The following is a 17,637-nucleotide window of genomic DNA, read 5'->3' as shown; positions in this document are numbered from 1 at the left end:
AAGCGATGTGCTCAGCGCATGGAAGACCTGATACAGGAACTTCTCAGGAGAAAGAGAATGAAGGCTGTAACTGGTGATAAAGTAATTCACCAGTTTAAGATATTGTTGCACAATGTCAATGACAGTAGTGAAAAGGAATTGAAAGATAAGTTTTGTAACTTTTCAATCAAAACTGATGCACTTGATTTTTTTTTACAGGTGTCATGAAGGGCAAGGATGACTTCTCTGAGTTATAGAGCACTGTTAAGTTGGTTTTGATTTTATCACATGACAATGCATATGTGGAAAGTGGGTTTTCTGTAAATAAGCAGGTTTTAATAGAAAACTTGAAACAAGAGTCTGTTGTGCCTATTTTTCGACAAGTTTATGATGCAGTGAAAGTGGTAGGAGGAGTGTCAAATGTAGAAGTAAGCAAAGGTATGATCCAGAGTGTTAAAGGTGCACATATTAGATACGAAGAAGCATTGCAGAAGATGCGAAAGAAATGTGATCACAAAGAAGACAAAAGGAAAGAAATGAAACGTAAAGCAAGTGAGATCCGTGCTTTACAAGCCAAACAACAAAAGATGCAAGAAGAAGCAAAGGCTATAGCAGAACAATTTAAAAAAACTTGAGGCTTCTGAGAAGTAAAGTTTCTTAATTTGCTGTATCAGACATTAAGTACATTTCTTGTTTTATATTTCAGTCTCAGTAACTTATTATTCCTTTTTACATCGGTACTAATAATTGTCACTTCATTTTTATATGTTTTAAAAATCCAATAACTTGTTTGTCTTAACTATTATTGTACGCATTACAGATTAATTGATATTGTATCTATTTATAAACATCTATGAAAAGTGTGAAAATATTTCAATGTTCTATATCAGATGTGTTAGAAATTGTTTCAGAGTTGTTTAAAGTTCTAGAAAACTGGTCATCTTTGTTCTTAATTACTACATGCAGAGAATTGTAATTTTATTTTATTATTGAACTGGTTTTGTTATTTGCAACAGAAAGCAACAGTAATAAAGAAGGTGAGGATGGTATGGCTATGAGGGGAAATGGAGGAGGCCATTGTAAAATTATAGTAGTCTTTTACTGTGAATTCAATACTCTGGAAAAAATATGAGGATTCTGGAAAACTCAGGGAAAATGGATTTGGAGTTTGCGTGGGAACCCTGAAGAATTTAGTTGCATGTATCTCAGAGAGAGAACATGGCCGATGGAGGGTTAAAGGAATATTATTGTGCACTGTGAGTAAGCAAACGAGTGGCTAGATGGCCATAGCAACTGGGAGATACATGCTAACAGCATCAAACCTAACCTACTTATGTATGCACCTAATAAAAACAACAAGCATGTGAATAGGTTAGGTGTGTTAGCATAACTTGCGCAGCAGACAATAAATACCTGACATCATAACAGTTACTGTGACAACGTATCTCCAAGTTGCTTTAGCTGTTACTAGTCGCTTATGTTAAGCAATGCCTTTGTACTCTACCATTACTGTACCTGTCCAGTGACGTGGCATCCACGCCTGCAAGGAGAGGGGGACATACTGTAGGAGCTCTGTGGTACTGAATATTTTTTTTTGTATAATCCCACAAATGTAACAGGTAGTGTCACTTGTGTGGGGGAAAAATCTATGTACTGAACAAATGTGGGTCAACAGTGACACAATTCAAAGTGGATATTCTTTGAGGCGAGCACTCAACAGAAAGACTTGCTCTTGTTTCTTGCTGTCTGTGAACTTAGAATATGTGTCAACAATCAGAATTAGGTGTATTGTACTAGTTAATGAACACCACAAATAACTTCATGACAGGCTGATGAGGGATCTACCATTTACATACAACGATGGAAGCAGAAGCATACTGACTCAACCTCAGGAGCCCCGACAACTTTCATGTGGGTCCCCACCAAATTAACTTACACGTGGCCACCAATAGGAACCAAAATGTCATCTCATACCTTTATACTTTAGGAATGTAAATTATCTACAGTTGCTCAGTCAGCCTGTCTCTTATTTCCACACAATAAACAACTTCCAACGAAATATTTTCAAGGAGGCACCAAAAGCTCTTTCATATTCAAATCAGAGCAAACATGTAAGATACATTTCCCACATTGTTTACACCTGTTGTGTATTACATGCAAGTTTTAAGACATGCTAGTTTTAACTTTGAAAGGGGCCCAAAAGGTCATTAGGTGTGGCTTAGGGGGAAGTTGACTCTTTGCCATAACGGCCAGTACTGCCTGTTCCACAAGTACATAAGTTAATTGTCACCATTATTTTGGGGAATTTTGTGACGTTAATTTTTCTTCCATATTGAAGTTTTATAGATATTTCTAGGGGTGTATGGGATTCTGAAAAGTCGGGACCGTCCCGTTCCCCACTTTTCAGGATCCCAAGCAGTTGGGAAATACCGAATGGTCATTTTAAAAAATCATTAATTCTCGACGTTTTTTGAATTGTAAATGTCTGGAACTTATCGAAAATTGTTAGTTTTTGTACCAGAAATACAAAAACAATCATGTAAGGTGAAAATCACATGTAGAATTCGAGATTTCCAGAGCTTCGGGAAATTTCGAAAATTTCCCGACTTTGTTGAGAAATTGCAAATTTTTCCCATCCCGAATGTCTGGATTTAAAAAATTTCCCATCCTGACCCAAAAAATTCTGTCCCGCACACCTGTAGATATTTCTATGGAACCAGATCATCTTATTCAATGTGTTATGAGTGTTTTTATTATGTGTTAAAAATATATAAAAAATAAGAACTTGATTCTCAATTTTGTGTTGAAAATTACCATGCTACTCATTTGAAGAAAGTTTTTGAAATTTCTATTTTGTATAATTTGAACACCGTATCTGACTCATAATTCCCCTCTTTCACTTCACCTGAACCCATTTAAAAAGACTCGAAAAATCTTTGTCAAAGTTCCCAATCAGTCTCTCAAAAATAACCTCATGGGATGGCAATTATGGTACACAATTTTCTTTTTTCTTTCCTTTCTGACATTCTGAATCTACAGTTTTGTTTAAAAAAATTCACCAATGTGTCACCATTATTTTGATGATGTCTCATTTTAAAATGTAAACAATTCATAAAGTTGTGTGAAAATGTGATTTTTGTATCATAATTTCCCTACTTTAACCTTCACCTATGTGTGCATACACACATGTATTCACTCTTGTTTTTCACCATATGAAATTCATTAATTGAAATTTTATCACTCTTCACTTTGCTATCTCGGCAAGGTAAAAACAACAGAAAACTTTCACATAAAACTTAATATTAGAGCTGATCTGATACCGATGTATCGGAAATTTTCCCACCGATACCTTCCGATGCCATTGTTTTTGAGTCGCTAGTACCAAGGCCAAGAGCAACATTTGTCCTTTTCAAAAGCTCATTCGCCCTTCCTTGTGGCAGACTGGAAGAAGCTCCTTAGTTTTTCCGAGAATTATTGGACAAATCCAAACCCTCCTGGGAAGCAGATGATTGACAAGATCAAAGGCATGGCTAAAGGGAAAGGTGCACCCAAACTTCTGGAAGGCATGTAACTACCTGGTAAAGGCTGTGTGGAAATAACATAAATCATTCATTTCCAATTCCAACTTGCACACTCTTGGGGTAAGAAAGGTGGACGTTTTTAAAACCAGCATTACTACCATGCTGGGCTGTTTCCGGGCAAGAAGATTGTGGAGTTGTTGGAAAAGACAGGTGAAGGTCACTGTGGAATTCATTTTGTTTTAATCTACATTCAAGTGGAGAGGGAGGGTTGGGGATTCAACAATTTCTTCTTGTACTCTTCCTTTCTGTGTAAGTCTTTTATGTGACTGTTAACCGTATTTGCATATAAACTCCTCACAAAAAGTCTGGAATATTCCATTTGTCGGGGAGAGAGGACATGGGCAGGGTGCAGTGCGGGTGGAATGTAGTTGGAAACATGAGAAAAGAAGGCAGGCAGAACACCATGTGATATACGTGCATATCCGGGCAACAGCTAGCGCCATCTACAATGTGGTACAACCTATCAGTACCGGCCGAGTTTACCTGGCCGTCACGCAGCATGTCAAATCCAGTGTCTTTGAAGCAGTGCAAGCGTTAAATGGATATCTGGCGTTAACGATGGTGATAGCGCAGTTTGATCGCACCAGGATTGTGACATTGTTGCAACAAGGGCGTACACAGGCGGAGGTTGCACGTGTGGTCGGGGTCACCCAAGGAGCGGTATCCAAAACATGGAAACGATTCAGGAACACGAACAGTGTATCGGATACGCCGAGAAGTGGTCGTCCAAGAGTGACAACATGCCGTCAGGATGCATACATTACTGTGACTGCACGCCGAAGGCCAACAGCGACTGCCCAGGAGTTGCAAAAGGACTTGTTGCAAGCATACGGTGTTCGTATCGTATCGTTTGCATAGTGTCGAACTAAGGTCATATAGGCCGCTGAGACGTGTGCCACTGCGACCTCACCATCGGCGGAAGAGACAAATATGGGCTGATGAACATCGTAGGTGGGATGTGCAACAATGGCGGAATGTGATGTTTTCCGATGAAACAAGGATCTGTTTGCGGCCTGATACGCAACAACAACGTGTTTGGCGACGTCGCCAACGCCATGGGAGGCAGCAGCATGTGCAAGAAGTCCATCCCTTTGGTGGTGGTGGAATCTTGTTTTGGGCAGGTATCATGTGACGGGCGACGGACACCTCTCATTCCACTGCGAGGGCGGTTGACGTCTCGACGCTATGTGGATGAAGTGCTGCAGCTTTTCGTGCTTCCATTTCGCTACCAGTATGGTGCCGACTTTGTCTTTGTGGACGATAACGCACGTCCACATCGTGGAGCACCAGTGACCAATTTCCTGCAGGATGCTGACGTTCGTCGTATGGATTGGCCAGCACTCTCCCCGGACATGAATTGCATGGAGCATGTGTGGGCGATGTTGAAGCAAGCCATTTCACGTCGTCCACAGCCTCCGCAATCACTGCCAGACCTCATCCAGGCTGCCCAGGTTGAATGGGACCGTCTCCCACAGGATGCCATCGATGCACTCATCTCTGGGATGCCACAACGTGTGCGGGAACTGCACAGTGCAAGAGGAGGCCATACACATTATTGAGGGACTCACTTTATGTGTGTCACACACTGTGGCCGTTTTGCACAGTTCATAGGGAAGACGTTTTTTCCTTCCCTTGATTTTGGTTGTTTTTCGTTCACTATATTTGGTTGCTTTGGTGAACTTGGCAAGCTGGCATCGTCACTTGTCCTATCACAGGGCGTATCATTTTTGGTACAATAAATGTCTCTGTTCCCATTTCTTCACTTTCTTCTTATATTCCAAACTTTTTGTGAGGAGTTTATTTTTATGACACTTTTCTCCCTCTCCATGTTAATCAAAAGGACAAGAATGAATAGGGTTGACATGAAACTGAAGAAGAAACAAAATCCACCATTTTTTTTGAAACTGCAACACATTAAAAAGTCTTGCAACATTTCAAAAACCTTTTTCTTTGATTAAATGTCACAAGTCATTTTAAAGTATTACAATACTACTTGATAATAATTTGGGTGTTATTTAATGTCATTAAAGGAATGTGATGTGATGAGTTAGTATGACTTGGTAACTAACCTTTATTGTAAAAAAGTAAAGTGTTCCCCTGTGCATAGCACCACGCCATGAAGGCGTATAGGGGGTGTGGGGGTAACGCCCCACACTTTCTTGATCCGGTCGTGAGTGGGGGTGATGTGATCAGCATCACGCCCCTGACCGCCTTTACCCCCCAGGGTTTCCCCCAGGTAGGTACCCATGTTATTCGACGCTGGGTGGGCGCCGGGGCCGCTTCCACCGTTAGAAAAGTTACCTTTATTGTTTTAAAATCAAATTTACAAGTATCGGTGAGAGTGTCTGTATCGGTTCAAGGTGGTATCGGCTCAGCCCTACTTAATATTTATTAAAAAATTCTCAATAGACCCATGTTCATGCATGCATTGCATGGGGTTTATCACCAGAGATGGTCATTGGCTATCTGGTATTTTATTGCAGTATTAATCAGTCGTGGACTATTTTTTTAGGAGTAAATAAGTATTCGATTGTGTGTGTTTGTTGTCAGCTTGAAGCTAGCTTGAGTTGAATATTCCTTATTTAACTATGATTTAAACATTCTCTGGATATTTTATGTAGGGAATCTGAAGGAGTAAGAATTTTAGAATTAATATGAATATGTTGTTTAAAATAATTTGATTTAAGAACATCTGTTTTCTCTTTTACTCTCGTAGTTTGGTGGTGGTTCAGTTTTAAATCTAACAGGACTTCATAAAGATCATATTTTGAAATTGGCACCTCCTGATTCTTATGTGATGGGTGAGGAGGAAACATTTTCACTTAAATACATTGAAGACTGCTGTGAGGAAAATCATCTGCTGGACATAAAAGCTTACAGGTATGATGTGTGTGTGTGTGTGGGGGGGGGGGGGGGGTGCGTATGTAGATAAATATACAAGGTGATTCAGTAAAAGTGTGCAAAAAGGAAACAGGAAATACATGATGCACCAATGAACAAGACAATTTGAGATAGGGGACCTAGGGTCAGAGAAGACAGCATGAGATACAGGCCAAAACTTGTGAAGCTCTAGCATGTATCATCACCCATAGGAATGACATGTATGGACAGGTAGTGACACTGCTGTCATACATTAAGTAGTGACATTTTTTGACAAAGATTTATATGTGTGAGTTACATGCTTGACATTTGGAAACTGTGACATAGCATTGACAAACAGGCATTTACAACGTACAATTAAATACCTCACGACAGGTGTTCAAGGTAATATCATCGGCCAACCAGAATGCAAGTATAACAACAGTGTACAAGATTCTGCCACACCCTTTAAAATATATGTACCATGTTACAAATCACATCACAAGGGGGCTACAATCATGGCAACTAATTCCATGTTCACTGGGCTCTCATAAACAAGTGATTTGAGATATCCCAAGACAAAAATTGAGTAGATTCAGGTTGGGTGGCCTCGCAGACCAGGGAATAGATCCTTTCCATTTACTCCAGCGAGTAGGAAAGATAACATCCATGTGGTTGCGGATATCCACACTAAAGAGAGATGTATATGCATGCATTTTTTTAAATGGACCATTTATACATATTCATAACTTAGAGTCATCGTTGCAAATTATATGTGATTTTGGCTTAGGAAATGTTTCTCTACATTTTTCCATGTATATTTTTTCCTTTTGTAGGCTAAATAAAATATCACGCTATGATGATTATTCACCAATGGATGTGCTGATTGGTCTGAAGAAATGGTGTGATATTCCTTTGAAACGGTAAATATATTTTGATATGTTGGACAATCTAGTTCCATTTTTTTGTTCTGAACATATGTGTATATACAGTATGTAACATTCTTATTCGTACATACGGATTTTCAAAGAAAATGCTTTAATATCTGAAAGGAAATACACTCTTTTGAAATTGTTTCTGTACAATTCAATAACTAATATCATTAGGAACATAAAATCTTACCCAAATTCTGTATAACCAATGACAATAATAAATTAAAGGAAACTGAAAGAGAGACATGCCATTTTTTGTACAACTTTTCTATTCGTACACTTAATAATGTAAAAGAAAAAAGTATATTCAGAGCAAATTGACTGACAGTTCTAACACTTTGATGCGTATCCTTTGGCTTTAATTACTGCTTGACACCTGTTCTTCATAGAATTAACCAGTTTCCGACATGTTTCAGAGCTTATTTTGTTCCACTCAGCTTGCACAACAGTTTTCAACTCTTGTTTTTACTTGACACCTGCTTTATGGACTCGCCTCTTCAAAATTGTCCATAAATGCTCAATGGGATTTAAGTCTGGACTTTGAACTGGTGTTTGTAGTAGTTTGAGCACATTCCATATTAGCCAATTCATGTTAACTCGCGCCTTGTGCTTACTGTCATTGTCTTGTTGGAATCTGTAGATAAGCGGCATGTCAATTTTTTGGGCACTCTGCTTTACATTGTTCTTCAATATGTCCAAATAGACATGCATCCATGATACCATCAATAAACTGGAAGGTTTAGGGGGGGGGGGGGGTAGCCCCCTAAAACTGTTTAGCCGAAACAAAAAATACGCATTTTTTCCTTTGGGCTCCTCTATACACTGCCACGTTTCATGGAAATCGGAGGGGGACACTTAGATGACCTCCCTTGTTAGTTGAGGGTTTTCTCGCACTCTTTATAAAATAAGCGTTCATCACGTTTATTCAACCGTCTCTCTTTTGGTTTTCTCGGCACATTCTGTGTTGAACCTTCCTCTCTAAATTTGTTTACTATGTATTGAACTGTGGAGCGTGATTTATTGACAGTTTGTCCAATTTTTCTTAACGAATAACCTCTAAGGGTCAAATTTATAACATCATCCTTCAGATCGGAACTAAGTTTCATCACCTTGCCCATTTCGAACACGTTGATAGATAGACGATAGGCCTACGCCAGCAGTCCACTTGACGGGGAGCGCGCCTGCATGTTCAAACTTGTTACGAAGTTGCAAACTGCACGAAATCGCTCGAATAGCGGTGGCGCTGTATGCGAGGAAGATTGAAACTCTTGCCTGTATGAATAACAATGTTGCATGAAACAGCGTGTTTTTCTCTTTTCACACAAATTATATGCTCTGTTGATACACTTTGAACATACATTTTTATTGACATTTGATGGCGAAACCTTCATTAACATTAATTTCCAGGTACATATGAAAATGATTATATTTACTAGTAGATATGACATTTTTTCCTCGGAAATTCAATATGTACGAATAACAATGTTACATACTGTATATATTTTATATATCTCTATTGTTTACTTGCATTATAGTTTCAAGTATGATAAGTTGGAATTATTTTGCATGTAGTAGCTGATTATATTTCCAAAATTTGCACACTCCTACTCTAGTTCTATGTATTCCATAATTGATTGCTTCAAATATATATCATTGTTTCTCAACCACCAGGTTGCGAAACTTTAGAGATAAAAAGAACTCAGACTGTGTCTTTTATACAATTAAACTAATAGTGTACTGAAAGATGTATCAGAATACTAGTTTCTTGTTTGATTCAAGGAAATCACTGATATAAATCACTTTCAAGAAATATAATTTATAGAATAATGTACATAAGGATTTCGTAGATATCAGAATCACTTTTGGTGAAAGTACATTAATCTCGTAATCATGGAATGTTGTTTATTAGGCTCTAAGAAAGGAAACAAAATATATGTACTGATGGGGTGAAGCTCATACGAAAGGAATGTAATGTGTAAACTGTAAACACACTTAAATTTATCTTCATTTAAAATTCAATAATTTTTATGGGCTAAAATAGCAAATTTCGTGTTGAATAATATACAAAGTAGTAATCATGTTAGACTGTAAATAGTGTTATTATCATTAAACTATAAATAAACATGGCAGCTGATTTGCAAACTATTATTAAAAATATTGCCAAAATTCAGCTACAAGTACTATAAAATATATTTTGTTACAATAATATACTGCATCTAATAGAATCTTTTATTTTCACTGGAAGATAAGTTACTGAAAATTATTATGATTTCATTAACACACTAAAAAAAAAAAAAAATTTCCATAGTAGGTTTATATTTACAGCATCAGAAACAGAAAAATGTATATTTACATATTTTTATATTTGCTTTAATCAAACTGTAAAAATATTTTACACAGCCATTTACCAGAAAAGGCCTTTCTATAAAATACATGTATCTATATGTATTGTACTAAAAACCATAGAAGCAATTTTAAGCATGTTTTTTTAAATTAAAAATATAGATTTCAATAAAAAATCATCAAAAATAATTTTTAATAAATAAAAATCATCAAAAATGATTTTTAATAAATAAAAATCATCAATAATGATTTTTTTAATTAATAAAAATCATGATTTTTATCCACCCTGGTTTGTTTCCATGTTGGAGTTCCAAAAAAAATTGCCGTGTTGCAATTTGGAAGCTGTTTGGTTTAGTTACTGTATGTATATAAATACATATATATTTATTACATAATTGCTTATTTCATTCAAGAATTAATGACTAATTAAGCCAACCTGCATGGCAGAGTGGTTAGTCCAGGATGCTACCATGCCAGGGGTCCCAAATTCAAATCCTGTCCTGGCCAAAGGTGTTCTTTGTGACGATTCCTTCATTACTTTCATCATATCATCACATCATTATTCACCCTCATCTTTGTAATTAGTCAAAAGTGGCAGTAAATTTGTAGTAACCAAATCAACCGTAATAACTAATTAACTGTCATGTCAGGATATGATGAATGCTGATGGTGTGTAACAGGCCCGAACTTGTTTGCACAAGCATTGTTGTGTAAATGATAAAGTAGAACCTCGATTTTTCATTTTCCTAGAGATCAAGATGTGAAAATTTAAAATGCAGAAAAAACATAAAAAAGGGGTATTTTATAACATTCTGGGGCCATGAAGAGTGAATGTATAATGCAAAAAATATATAAAATCGAGTTTCCAATGTATTATGTCATAACTGGTGTTTGACTACCATCTACTAAACAAAACACAATCTTCTGTTACATACTTACATTCATTATTGTTTGTTTGATAGTGATAAGAAGCAGCTTGATGAAGATGCTGGTGTTTCCAGTAGAGACAGTAGTGATTCAGATGATGAGGTGGTCCATCCATCACATGGACGACGATGGTAAGTTGATTGAATTGAAGGAGACATATTTCTTAGCTGTGAAACTCGGAAGAGCATTAAAAATAAACCATGAATTGAATGTCTAGAATTTTTTATGAATACAGGTGCATGTCTGAGCTTTAAAATGGTGACAACCATTGCTTTGCATCCTTGAGTTTCAGCTGAGCCATTTAGTCTCATTGGTCCAGCGACATCCCTGAAAGATGCACCACATGCCAACTTCATTCGGTGATGGTATCAGCAGTTTAAATTTACAGAAGAAGCAGCTGCTTCTTCCTTGCCCTCCATGCTTTTCTAACTTAATTCCATATTACTTTTGGAAGAAGGGGTACTTGATGTATTCCATAGTCATGCTGCCACTATCCACTGCACAGTCAGAACTGTGGGCACACACAAACAACATGTTTCTAGAATTGGTATGTGCAGAATCACCAAAGGGTCGGTCACTTAATGATCACTTATATGACAGAAAAAATGTGACTAACCGTGATCATATGTTGATGTCAAAGCACATGATTTTTTAAAATACTGCAATTAATTTATAATCACCCTGTATATACAGAAACCTGGAAGAATATTCAATATGATTATTGATTGATTGAGTTGGTGTACTTTATGCACAGTAAGGCTAATCGGGACTGGACTTACAGTATAAAGTGGTACAAGGGCCACTATTTATATTTTGAGCCTTGGCAACACTGATTGAAGTTAGGCGCGATTTGACGTTTGCACGGAATCGTCTGGCATTATTGACCACAACGTACTTCAAATGTTTTGTCAATAGCTTGATTTGTGTTGTTTATGTTGCCTTGGAGATTGCGCGACAACAATAAAATGGAATTAACTCGTGAACATTTTCGTGCGATGATTTTTTACGATTTTCGACATGGATTATCAAGACAAGAGTTCATCGATCAACTTACTTCCACATTTGGCGATGAAGCCCCATCCTTTGCCACTGTGAAACGCTGGTATAATGAATTTAATCGTGGCCGCCATTCGCTCACCGACGAGATTCGCGAAAGTCGTCGAAAATCAGTTGTTCAAGAAAGCATTGATGCTGTGCAAAACCTAATACTGCAAGATCGTCATGTGACATACTGTGAGATTGAGGCAACCATAGGCATTAGTTCCACCAGCATATATAAAATATTACATGATCATTTAGCTGTGAGAAAGGTATGTTCTCGTTGGATCCCACACAATTTGACAAAAACTGAAAAAGACGCTCGCGTCAATTGGTGCAAACAAATGCTCAATAAATACAATCGTGGTGCTTCAAAAGACTTATATAAGATTGTAACAGGTGACGAATCATGGATATATGCATATGAGCCGGAACGTAAACAGCAGTCGACTGTATGGGTGTTTCAAGATGAACCCAATCCAACAAAAGTTGTTCGCGCTCGAAGCACATCGAAACAAATGGTTGCCTGTTTTTTCGGGAAAACTGGTCATGTGGCACCTGTGCCTTTAGAGGAACGTAGAACGGTAAACTCGGAATGGTACACAACAATTTGTTTGCCAGAGGTCTTCGGTGAAATACGGAAAACAAACAAACGCCGTCGGATCATTCTTCATCAAGACAATGCCAGCTGTCACACATCTCGTCTAACAACCAACTTTATGAACAGTCAAAAAATCGAATTGATGGGTCATCTGCCATACAGTCCTGATTTGGCACCCAATGACTTCTTCTTGTTCCCGAATGTCAATAATAAATTGCGTGGACAACGATTTTCGTCGGCGGAATACGCCATTGATGTGTTCAAAAACCATATTATGGAGGTGTCTCAAGAAGATTGGAAAAACTGCTTTGACAAATGGTTCGAACGAATGCAAAAGTGTATTGACCATAAAGGAGAATACTTCGAAAAACAATAAAGCAGTTTTCAATGCCAAATTCCTGTTTTTTCATTGTTATGCTCAAAATGTAAATAGTGACCCTCGTATCCGAACCACTAAGTGCCTCCACCGTGTATCGAACCCGGGACCCCTTGATTACAAGGTGGCGACACTACCACTGCATCAACAGGGAGGCGCTGTATGATTATTGTGACTAGATCCAGGTACCGGGAGAAGAAGGAAGAGTAGGAACAGAGATGGGCTGATATGAATTTTTTGCTGATGTATATAAAGTATCAATATAAACTTTGCCGATACGGTTAAGTAATAGAGATTCTATGAATCCAATATTTTGTTAAATCCCACTTATTGCTGTTTCTTTCTAAGGAAAGAAGAAATTCCATGTAAATGAAGAAATCACAGCTACCCCAAAATATACTTTTATCTTACCTCGACCCCGTCCGGCTGCCAAGTGAGGCCACCATCTTCTGAATCTGTATTTAATGCATGCAACTCCATTTTGGTATCACTTGGTGACAAGCCAGATCTTCTTACCACCTTATACACATTGCTCTTCTTGGGAGAGATATCGTACTCTACTAAACGACACATGACTGGTGGATTCCACTGATGTGCACATGACAGCGAGTCTTGCACAGACATGCCACTACCTAGCCTTCAAAAGTCAAAGCTCAAGTTGCTTCATTGTTCACCCTCGACAAGGAAATTGTCAACTTTCCATTTTCAGTCTCTGATCTCGAATGAAATACAGAGGTCGTTCGCTTTATATCTGACCATGTTTGACGGGTACCCACCTTAAGAGATACCGTGCCGCCACCATCGATCATGTGCTATTGGACCCCCAGCATTGTGGACTATCACCCGGCAACGCAGTTTCCAATGCAGCAAGCTCCGGCGCAGGACAGGCATGGGAATTCTGTCCCACTTATCCCTGCAAGCTTTCCAGAGACCATCCAGGGTGCACGGGTGTCGATGTTGAAGACGTCGTTTTAACAGTCCAAATGCGCAAAAATCCATTGGACTGGCATCTGGGCTTTTCACAGGAATGTTTTCAAACGGAAAGACACTGATTCCTAATTCCTCTGCCATTTCCTGATATAAACGTAGTGATGTTCTGGCGGTATGACTCGAAGTCTTGTCCATATGGATCATCACCTGGTTCGCGTCCATTCCATACAATTTTGGGATGTCTCTCCGATAGATAGGTGTCAGAATGGAGTCTTGGAAGTATCTGGCATTCACCTTCAGGTTTTTGTCCACCTTGCATATCATCAACTTACTCTCATATCCGAATCCTGTCACAACCATAAAGCCACTGGGGAAACTTTCCCTGCACTGACGAACAAAGTTACTGCGCCCCTTGCTGTCAATGTCACGATATGTGATCACCCGAATGTGACCACCAGCAGTGAGATGAACATATGATTCATCAATTGTGACAATTTTCTTCCATTTGGAACCTGCCAGGTACCTTTCATACAGGTTCACAATGCGGACCTATGTAAACTTAGCATGGAAAAGGGCCATTGCGTACCCCTCCTAATACCTGTTGATTTTCGGTGCCATTTGATGACATTCACTACCAACACTCACACACCTACAAAGTCAGACACAACACTGCTCCCTCCAGCAGACCCATAGTTCCAGCATGATACGCCAGGTGGCATCACCGAATTGACAATGGTCGGATACAACCTCTGTAATAGAGACACAGACATTTTTCTTTATTGTTGCAAGTGGCCAAAAAGTAGCAACTAAGCCAGTTCACCCCTCCCCAATCTACCTTCCACTCCCTACCCCTGTTCCATTAGCACCACTCTTCTGTGAAAGGATACTCAGAAGACCGTTACAGGACCCCTAGCCTTCCTTCGTACCAAGCACCAGATTTGAGAATAGATTGATGTCAAAATTCAAGGAAAAAACAGCCCAAATATGCCCATTATTTTCACCTCCAAATATAGCCAGAATCAAATCAAATTTTTCTAATTCTTGACATACCTCAAGGCATATTTAGCACTCAAAATATGTATCACTGAACATTACCTGAGTCACAGTACGTTCCTAAAGTCACATAATATGCAAGAATGCTCTTTGTGACTGTATGTCTCGCAGCGTCTTGTGACATTAGCGAAAAGGTTAAAGAGCTCAATGTAACAACTACAGGGTGATTATAAAGTCACTATACATTTCCTGTATGAACAGGATTTATTGCACAAAATACAATATGTACTAAAACATACATCACAGTAGGACAAAAATCAGTACAACTCGATGTGACCACCCTTCAAGTCTAGCCACAGGTGCCAGCGATCCACCACAGCCCGAAACACCTTCTTCAACATAGCTAGCATAATCTCAGCAACTATGGCCTTAATGCGTTGTTTCAACTGGGTTATGCTGTGGATCTTCACCACGTACACCATAGACTTGGTAAACTCCAGATGAAAAAGGTGTAAGGGGGTCAGGCCAAGGGGGAGAAGGTAACTCTCCCTTGCGAGGCATGACCAATCCATGTACAAGGGAAAACTTCGATTAGGTGATCCCGAACGATGATGGCAAAATGGGGGTGGTGCCCCATCCTGTTGGTACACAGTAGGAGCTTGGTGTTTCCCAGTTCACTTTGCTATGAGCCACAGTTGGTAGCTGATGGGACACAGAGTCTCCTGGTCAATGCGGTGGAGCTACGTGTGATCGCATCCTGTACACTTTGCAAAATTTATGGTGTTATGACTGGCCTACCAGGACATTCGTCATCCACAACACTACCAGTTTGATAGAATTTGTTGATCAGATTCTTGATAGCCAGCCTGCTGGGACCTGTTTTTCTGAATTTCCACAAGAAGTCCGTCCGTACATGTTCACACGTCATTCCTCGCAGGCGAGCACAAACAACGGCTGATCTTTCTTCTACTGTTAGGGTTGTTTCACAAAACCAGTAAAAGAAATGTTTGTTGTCACGATATCACTAAAAATGTATAGAGATTTTATAATCACCCTGTATTTTCTGCATGGAATATTGGCCAATTTATGCCAGTCTTGTTCACTTTTGGTTACTGGACAGGTTATGTTCTGATGAACTTCTTTTGATATTTATAAAGTTCTCATACATGTGCCTCTTTCACAGTACTGCCAATAGGTGGCAGGAATGTATTTTCACTACAGCGTTGACTTCTCTCTCACACTTTGCTGCTATGCAACTTGCCGTTGAAAAGCCTAATAATACTTACGAAAGGCTGTGCCATTTAGCATCATATTATTAATGGTGAGAAATGTATTCTATCTGCATGAAGTATACAAGGAATATCTTCTCTTCTCTCCCCAGCATAAGAATCAATTCATTGGTCCCGGCTGTTAGTATTTTCGAATTTATTGAATCCTCTGCTTAGGCTTATTGCTTGAATTTAATAAGATAGTTGCATGTAGAATATAGCTGTTAATTGGTATGTACTGTGTACATGGGGGAGAGACACACCCTCTTTCTTTGCCCCCCATCCCCAAGTTTAATTTTTTTAATTTTATTTTTATTACAGGGAACCATATTCATATAAAGAGAGGATAGCTATAGTTAAGTTCCTAAAGGGTCGCAAAGCCTTTCCAGTAGTTAAAGGAAGAGAGATATGGCAAAAAATGGAGAAAAATTTTGTGAGTATGGTAGTGAATCTGCTTAGTTGTCGTAGTTGAATTTCAATGAAATGTATCATACATAGGCATCATTACTGCACTTGATTAAGCCTGAAGGATGAACTGTGTGTAGTGCTCGGTATGTTACCTGTGGAATAAAGTAAAATTAGTGTTATTTTTTGTAACTCCATGCTTATTAACATTTAGCGGATGGAGCCTGCATGGGTAGCCTCTGGACAGAAACTTTATCAAGCACTCACTTTTCAAACTTGTGATGTACAAGAAAAATATCATAGCTCAAGAACTAATTGTCGTAGAGAAATGAAATTGGTTTTGTTTTCTTTGGAATGAGAGGGCTTTTAGCACAGGTGAAAGTGATACAGTGTACAGTCATGTAAGAAAAAAATACTTCCCCCACAGAGCCTTATGACTAGTAGTGTTATGGGGGAAGTATTTCTTTCCATGACTGTACCTCCCATCTGCATCTCCTCTGCATAATAAAGCATTAAGGGTTGATTGCAGGGGCTGCATTCTGAGATCCCAGAATGGGCGGAAGATGCGGGCACATTAGATGCAATTGCACTTCTTAAAAGTCAGCTAAGAAACAATTTTTCAATACCCTGCTGGTTGTAGTTTCCAGAATAAAAATAATTCACTTTGGTTTTTTTTGTTGCTCAAAATTAAATTAATAAAAAACATGCTGTTGCAGATACAGACTGAAACAAAGGACCAACGATGTTAGTAACGCTGTTCTGGTGGCCAGTGTAGCTAGATCAACCACAAATAAATAATTGTGTAAAAAGGTTGTTCATATTAAATAACAATGTTTGTATCATCCTTTATACATCATGTACTATGTATTATATTATATTATGTATTGTAAAATTAAACTAATGAATAAGGAATGTAAGGGGGGGGGAACTGACGCAACTGACATCCTGAAATATTTTAAGGAACCAGGACAGTAAGAGCATACCCTCAAATGTATGCACTTATATACCCAATAATGACAGTAAATGGAAGAAATGACAGTAAATGGAGAAAAAAAAAGTTCAAAACAATGATGTGGACCAGACCAAAGTGAATTAAAAAATGTAGAATATAGCAGTGGTACGTTCCTCCAACCATGCAAAATAGGCTGATACTTCTTGGGTAAAAATAATAACAATGAAAAGAGTGGCAGCGTCCCCAGCTTGCAGAAACAGTTTTTGGAATTTTGCCTCTAGCATCAGTACTAGGAATAATCAGGGTTGCTACGGGTCCTGAAAACCTGGAAAACAGGAAAATTTCAGGGAAATGTCAGGGAATTTTGCATATATATAATAATAATAATAATAATAATAATAATAATAATAATAAAAAGCAAGCTCTGGAAGTGGAAAAAATGTGCTGATTCGT

At 38.5% G+C, this 17,637-nt stretch overlaps 1 protein-coding gene across 1 annotated transcript in view; it reads left to right on the top strand.

The window, feature by feature from the left end:
* The window catches only part of LOC145985632 (uncharacterized), a 78,102-nt gene that overhangs the window by 8,926 nt on the left and 51,539 nt on the right, over positions 1 to 17,637 (top strand). The window contains exons 2-5 of the mRNA XM_083119702.1: positions 6,277 to 6,440; positions 7,256 to 7,342; positions 10,657 to 10,752; positions 16,149 to 16,260. Coding sequence (XP_082975828.1) covers positions 6,277 to 6,440; positions 7,256 to 7,342; positions 10,657 to 10,752; positions 16,149 to 16,260 — 459 coding nt within the window. The remainder of the gene's footprint in view (positions 1 to 6,276; positions 6,441 to 7,255; positions 7,343 to 10,656; positions 10,753 to 16,148; positions 16,261 to 17,637) is intronic.

The sequence above is a fragment of the Lepisma saccharinum genome, chromosome 3 (genome assembly GCF_977018435.1).
Source record: "Lepisma saccharinum chromosome 3, izLepSacc3.1, whole genome shotgun sequence".
In the NCBI taxonomy this organism is placed as follows: Eukaryota; Metazoa; Arthropoda; class Insecta; order Zygentoma; family Lepismatidae; genus Lepisma; species Lepisma saccharinum.
The sequence above is the reverse complement of the archived record's forward strand: the minus strand, read 5'-3'. Positions and strand labels throughout refer to the sequence as shown.